Below are 6975 nucleotides of genomic sequence, written 5' to 3'. Positions count from 1 at the left end.
TGCGGCGTCGGTCGTCTTCTCAGTTAGCAACTCGGTCAATCGAGTAGCAGACAAGGAGCTGCAATGTTCTACGGTCAGCAGCCAAGAGGGTCTTGAGTCACGTCAAATGCTGGTCAGCTGGTAGACCATTCAAGGTACGTAACTGTGATGACGCCGGATTCTGAGCACATCCGTTCGACCAGCAGGACAAGAAGGTATGCATTGGGGGTTGCGAAGATATGGCGTGAGATCGCAGCGGATGTGGGAGGTGGGAGCAAGTGGGCTTCGTGCATGAAACCACAAGTACCGTGGTCACCCAGGTGGTGCTATGTGCTTCGTGCTAAGTACACGGGCACACATCCTTCTTCCACAATTGCGATGGACAAAGGTCCTCCGGGGCGCTTTGATTGTAGAATCATTGGGGTGACTCTTGGGAGATACATACATTAGCTCGGGCGTCGCTCCACGCGAAGGACCGGTGAGTTCCATCGCAAGAGCCAATTGGCCACGCGGTACAAAACCTTCAGCAAAGGTGAACTAGGACCGGGCCATTTCGGGTCGGATGCAGCTCGACGATTCCAGTCTGCATTTTGGTTCCTTGGCTGGCGGTCGAAGGAGCCCAAAAGCGCGAACTTGAACGCGCGCTGAACCTGAGATCGCCCCGCCTCACTGTTGAAAGATGATTAGAGCCGGAATCCACGACAGCGACTCCGACGCACCGTCGTTCCGCCCCGGTTGGTTAGTGGACGGTCGGTTCGAGCTCCTGGCCAACGCCGTTGCGAGCTCCATGACTGTCCCGCGAATGACACGACGGTACCCCCTGTACCGTTTGCTGTCTAGCGCCCATCTGATACTTTGATAGATCCACGGGAAGCTGCATGGGGTTTTCACGCGAATTCGTTCCCACTCGAACATCAAGTGTTTGGCAAGGGTATTGTTTCCGCTTGCCATCCACATTGTACATTGTACTCGCAAGACAAGCGTAACCCACAGAGGAAGTTGCGTTCCCTCGCCGATCAAGCACAGAGAAGAAATTCAATCGACAGTCCAGTCCGGCTTCCGTCCGAAGGGCCGGCCCACCGGGGCATCGAGGCATGCAGGGATCGACCTTGTCCTCCAGTATTTCTTCTGAAGAAAGTTGCATGCAGCCGCCGGGCCATACACACTCATACCCCCGGACGTCGAGTCGACTCCACCGAGCCATCTAAAGTACATACAGTACTCGTATCACGAGTCGAGTCGACTCCATCCGGCCGTTTCCATTTCTTGACTATCAAATTCTCGAAGATTAGATGCAGCCAGACCAAGGGTGATATGTGCAAGGTATGGCATCAGCTTCTCGGCCCAGGAATCCTCAAGAGCACCAGTCATCTACACCACCTTTAAGGGAAGACACGACGGAGCAGGTGCCCTTCCTACCGCCGATAGAGCAGTCGGAGGAAGGAATAGAGGTCGATGTATGTACCCAGTCCATCGGGAGACACTGACTCACATGTTGACCTCTACTTCTGCAGCCCGGGGACGTTGATTCTGCCTATGGCGACTCTGTGTGCGTGTCGTGCCCCCGAGATCTCCCGCCCGAGTTTGTTTCTGACGATATCAGGGCAAGCGAACTGACATCCCTCACGTCCAGCATCACGCGAGGGATCTGGGAGAACGGGCGACGATATCATTCGTATGGACGGTCACGTACAATGTCTCTCTCTGCCGCACTTCGCGACTCGAGCACCTGACGATGTGGCTAGAATATGCATTCCCCAACGACGAGGCCGAGGCCGAAAGGCTCGACATGCAACACGCCATGCAGTCCCATCTTCTGGGCGACCGATTATTCTGGGCGCCCATAACTGAGACTCCCCAGCGGGTGCTGGATCTGGGCACCGGCACGGGCATCTGGGCGATTGACTTCGCCGACACGTTCCCCTCGGCCGACGTCGTGGGGACGGACCTTAGCAGCATCCAGCCCACGTGGGTGCCGCCGAACTGCCGGTTCGAGATCGACGACGCAGAGGCCGACTGGACGTGGCCCGAAGACCACTTTGACTACATTCACAACCGCAACTTTGTGTGCGCCATTCGGGACTGGCCGGCCCTGATCCAAAAGACTTACCAGTATGAAGTGTCACCTGATTTCGTTGGTTGAGACCTGAAGTGTTGCTGAACATTCCCACACAGGCATCTCGTCCCCGGCGGCTGGGTCGAGTGGCACGAGAAGCACCCGGAATTTTCCAGCGACGACAACTCCCTCCCACCAGACTCGGCGCTTGTCGAATGGAGCAGGAAGTTCTTCGAGGCCAGTAAGTGACACACGCGCATATCCGCACATTCCCCCCTCTGTCAGACTCTCATGCCGCGCGTCCGTATAGGCGTGACTTTCGGCGCCGACGTCGATTCACCCCGCCACCTGAAGAGAATCATGGAAGAAACCGGCTTCGTCGACGTCGAGGAACATATCCTCAAACTCCCCGTGGGATCATGGCCGCGCGAACCCCGGCTGAAGAGATGTGGCCTGTTCGAGATGGTGAATATGACGCAGGGAATCCAGGCGCTGACGGTCATGCTCTTCACGCGCTGCCTGAACATGACGCCCGAGGAGGTCGAGCTGTTCCTCATGTCCGTGCGCAAGGACGTCAAGAACAAGAGCATCCACAGCTACTATAACTTTTATGTCGTCTTTGGGCGGAAACCTCCCCTACCGAGCTGAGAGCGGGAGTCTGAGGGTCTAGCATGAGCATATCGAGTGAAGGTGAATGGGGTTGTCGATGCCGATGGCTGGTCTGGGCTCGGCGTGGGCGGTTACTGTCGACAAGTTTTGCAGCTTCGAGTCGCCGTTCTTGTCGCCTTCGAAAAGAGAACGGCACCGTGCAGCGACAATGGCACGGCACGGCACGGCACAAGGCTCATCCATGGGCAGGGCCCAATCTTCCTCACTGTCCAGGATTGAGATCAGTCCTCGCGCTCCTAGAAGGACAACCTGATCAACTCAGCTGGTTGATTTGTGATGATACCGAACCATGCAAATCGACAGAAAGTCAAGAGATTGTGCCTTTCAAGGAGACGGCACAGCCATTTCGTACGGAAAAGAAAGGAAGCGGTACACTGGAGGAATTAATTCATGAGCAAACAAAGTCGCATGACAACTTTACTGTAGCTTGTTGTGGGCTGTTACGGACATTACATTGACCAGCGGATATACTGTCGTCACGATTTCTTTGCTCGTTGCACTATGGAACGAGGTTTGTATCATCGCTTGACGACTTTCTCCCACCGACCAGAACTGGGCTAAGGCTGCGCGGTACAGCCCAAACCACATGGGAAATGGGCGATTGGAGACGAAGTGTGCCGTGAGCCCAATGCTGGGCGATCACGGCCGACAGCTATTCTAGCTAGTAATACACACATCTACCCTTCTTTTGCAGACTGTCCGACGTCAACGTACATCGGTGGTATAAACAATGCTGGCCGATATTGTACACATATGTACGTCGTGTGAATGCTCATGTTTGCACCGTGCTGTCCTGCGCAACCACTTCTTTGGGCATGCACTCAGCCACGGCATTGCCTGCATCGCTCAAGCCCTTCCTCGTCCTCTGCCTCTACCACCCCCACGACCTCGACCACCGCCACCTCGCTTCTTTTTCGGCTCCTCTTCGCTCTCAGCTTCCGACTCGTCGTTGTCCCCAGCCTTCTTCCTCTTTCCCTTGCCCTTCGCTTCCGCGCCACCAGCAGAAGCACGTGCAGGCTTCTTCTTTGCCGGCTTGATATATTTGTCTTTCTTCAGATCCAACTCGTCCTCCTCGTCGACAACTTCAGCGTCGGCCAGGACCTCTTCGCCCTCGGATTCGTCCACGGCTTCTTCCAAGTCGGGCTTCTCTCGTTTGGCGCCGCCTGCTTTGGCCATGCCCAAGATGTTGCTCGCTTTGACAAATGGCATAGGGTGGTTCTGCCCATTATAGAGTCTGGTAAACTGTGCCTTTGTAGCAGATTCGATTTTGATCTTCTCCATGTCGAACTCTCCGACACCCAGCTCCATGACGGCATCAAAGTCGTCTTTCGTCAGGTAGTATGAGTCCATGAAGTCGATCACATCCTGCACAGCATCTCTGCCTTCGTCTTTCAGCATCCCAACAGTCTTGCTCCACAGAGCAGGAAGGTACTGCTGGCGTATCTCATGGCGGTCCGCAGAGGTGCGCAGGCGCATATGTCCCTGGACCTCCTTGACGAAGCGAGACAGTTTTGCTGCCGAGAGGTTAGTACAGGAATCAGGAAATTGGCGTAGCTCACTTACATTGTTTGCTGTTCTGGCCAAACCAGGTAGGGAAGCCAGCTCCTCCTTGGTTGAGGTTGCCATAGACATAGCTGGCGGGCCGAACGAAGCTGAAGATGGCATGAGTGGGCATCAAACTCCACTGTTGTTGGGAACCGTGGATCATTCTATCAACCAGGTCACCGTCGGAGATGCTTGAGGCAGCGTTGTCCACTAGCTCCAGCAACTTCATGTCTCTCTCTTTGCCCTTGTAGTTGGCTGCAAGGCTGGGTTGTGTTTTTAGGTAGTTCTCCTGAAGCATCAGATAGCTCATCTCGTGATCATTGAAGTACAACTCGGTTTTATCGTTCAGTGTCGAGGTGGAGCTGGCAGAGAACATCTGAGGCCGCAGAATCTTGTTCACGATGTCCCAGGGCTTCAGAATCACGTGCTTTTCCCATGCCTTTGTTAAGGCTTTGCTGTCGCTGAAGTCGAGGTCTTTGTTGTCAAGTTTGACAGTCGAGATCATGTTGATGATTTGACGGATGTCGCCATTACACCCTTCGATCAAGGCATTGATGATTGGCATCGGCAATTTCATTCCTTCGCGATAGAGGATGGTAGCAATCCGCCCTCGTATCATATCCGTGGTCGGCCTGATAAACTTGAACTCTGCCGTAACGTGTACCAGAGGTTTCATCTTCTGACTACCCCGGTCGTTGCAGATCATGATTATCGGGACATGAGTCTTCTTGGCCACAGAAGCCAGAGCACCGACGCCGCCACGATCACCGGCTGACATGCCATCGACCTCGTCCATGATAAAGAGGAGCTTGCGCTTTGCGGCGTCGACCTTCTTGCCGTCGCCAGCAAAGTATCCGAGGAGAGACGTGGTATCCAGAACGCCAGCCAAACTGGTTTCCAGTAGCTTTTTATTTCTGGTCTCGCTTGCATTGCTCTCGACCACGTCATAACCTTCGAGTTTGGCGATGAGGTGAGCTGCTGTGGTTTTGCCAACGCCGGGAGGACCATGAAGCAGAGCCGCGCGGAAAATGCCCCTGCCGTCAGGGCCGGCATGCTTGAAGTTGGACTTGGCGGCCTTGGGCCAGTTTCGAAGCCATCGTTGAAGACCCTCTACCTGGCTCTTGTTTCCACAAACAGAGCTTATGGCATCCGGGGCATATCTGTCCACCCATAGTTTGTCTTGCATTCTTGGTACCTTTTTGGCTGTTGCAGCTGGGGTGCTAGTCCCAGCCGAAGCAGCTTTGGCAAGTTTGGCAGCCTGCTTTTGTCTCTCGCGCTCACGTTCTGCTTCTTCTTCCGCTTGCAATCGGATCTTCTCTTCCTCCTTGGCCTGTTTCTGGGCATAGGCTTCACCGGCCTTGCCGTCTCCGCCGTTGGCTGGGAGCTGTCGAATGAGAGCAAAAAGACCATCTTCGTTGATTGTCTTGATACCGAGTTTTCGAATGGTTTCAAGTTTCTTGGGGCCAGCATCAGAGCCAAGGACAACATAACTCGTCTTCGTGGAGGGAGCAGTTGTCACTTTGCCGCCATACTGTTTCACAAGGTTCTGGCCCTCATCGCGACCTAGAGTGTTCAGGACCCCTGTAAAGACAAATGTCAACCCGGCAAGACAGTTTTCAGCACCAACTGGTATCTCAGCGGTGCCGGCCGCTGGTGGCGCAACACTGGCATTGCCACCACCGTACGTGAACTTCTTCGTGTCATCTCTTGGCGGCGGAGTCGGGGCTCGAACTGTGGGAATGCTGGCATAAATGTCTTGTAGCTCTTTGGTTTCTTCCTTTTCCTCCTTGGCTGAGCGTCGTGGCTTGCTAGCAGTTGTCGAAGCAGCTTTCCTCGACTTCTTCTTGGGAGTAGCATCATCGTCCTCGTCCATGTAGTCATGCTCGTCATTATCAGCGAGGTCCTTCGACTTCCTCTTACGACTGGAGGCGGCTGTGGCAGTTGTCTTCTTCCTCCTGTTATCACCAGGCCCGTCGTATGCAGGGATATGAGCCACTTCCAGATCTTCTTCATCGTCTGACTTCGACTTCTTGACGCGGCCAGCGGCAGCTTTGGTGGCTCTCTTCCGTGGCGTCGCGACATCTTCATCTGTGCCTTCATCGTAGTCCTCGTCGACCTTCCTGCTTTTCATGTCATTGAAGATATCATCATTGCCTTCATGATCATCTTTGACCACGACCACCGGCTCATCGCCGTCATCTTCTTTATGAGATTTCGTAGCCGTTCGCCTAGAGGATCGGCGATCACTAGAGGGGGTTGTTGTTTTGCCAGTGCCGTTCGTAGCAGTAGACTTGGTGCGGATTGGAGTGGATTTCGCTGGCTTTGCCTTTGTCGAGGCAAAATAGGCTGAGCTACTTGTCTCCTCTTCAACTGCTTCTTTGGCAGTTTTTTTCGGTTTCGGTGTCGAAGGCTTCTTCTGTTTGGCCTCGACTACTTCATCGTCATCGTCAGAAACAACTTTGCGAGGACGACCCCGCTGCTTTGTAGCTGCCTTGGTGCCATTCTATCATGCTGTCAGTCTCACTGGTTGGTGTGCTCTGGGTAATGTCCGTACGGTGTCCTTTTCACCAGTCTTTGGTGTACTAGGCTTCGCTGCCGGCTTTGGTCCTCCACCTCCAAAGAAACTTCTGATATCTGATGGCATGGTGCGGGTAAGGGGAGGATCGAGCGGGTGTTAATTACAAGTGAGGAGTGATTGACATTGGGACAGACACATTGACATATGG

At 54.1% G+C, this 6975-nt stretch overlaps 2 protein-coding genes across 2 annotated transcripts; one reads left to right on the top strand and one right to left on the bottom strand.

Annotated features, from left to right (window-relative positions):
• Positions 1–1714: 1714 nt before the first annotated feature.
• A1O7_10084 (uncharacterized protein) lies at positions 1715–2683 on the top strand (the record flags this gene model as incomplete). The annotated part of the gene is made up of 3 exons (XM_007764068.1): positions 1715–2091; positions 2155–2276; positions 2346–2683. The coding sequence occupies 3 exons, from the start codon at positions 1715–1717 to the stop codon at positions 2681–2683; spliced, it is 837 nt and encodes a 278-aa protein (XP_007762258.1).
• Positions 2684–3550: 867 nt separating this feature from the next.
• On the bottom strand, positions 3551–6893 carry A1O7_10083 (replication factor C subunit 1; the record flags this gene model as incomplete). The annotated part of the gene is made up of 3 exons (XM_007764067.1): positions 3551–4218; positions 4268–6752; positions 6804–6893. 3 exons carry the CDS (start codon positions 6891–6893, stop codon positions 3551–3553), a joined length of 3243 nt encoding a protein of 1080 aa, XP_007762257.1.
• Between the last annotated feature and the right edge of the window lie 82 nt (positions 6894–6975).

The sequence above is a fragment of the Cladophialophora yegresii genome (genome assembly GCF_000585515.1).
Source record: "Cladophialophora yegresii CBS 114405 chromosome Unknown aczIN-supercont1.7, whole genome shotgun sequence".
NCBI classification, from domain to species: Eukaryota; Fungi; Ascomycota; class Eurotiomycetes; order Chaetothyriales; family Herpotrichiellaceae; genus Cladophialophora; species Cladophialophora yegresii.
This window is presented reverse-complemented; position numbering and strand designations above follow the sequence as displayed.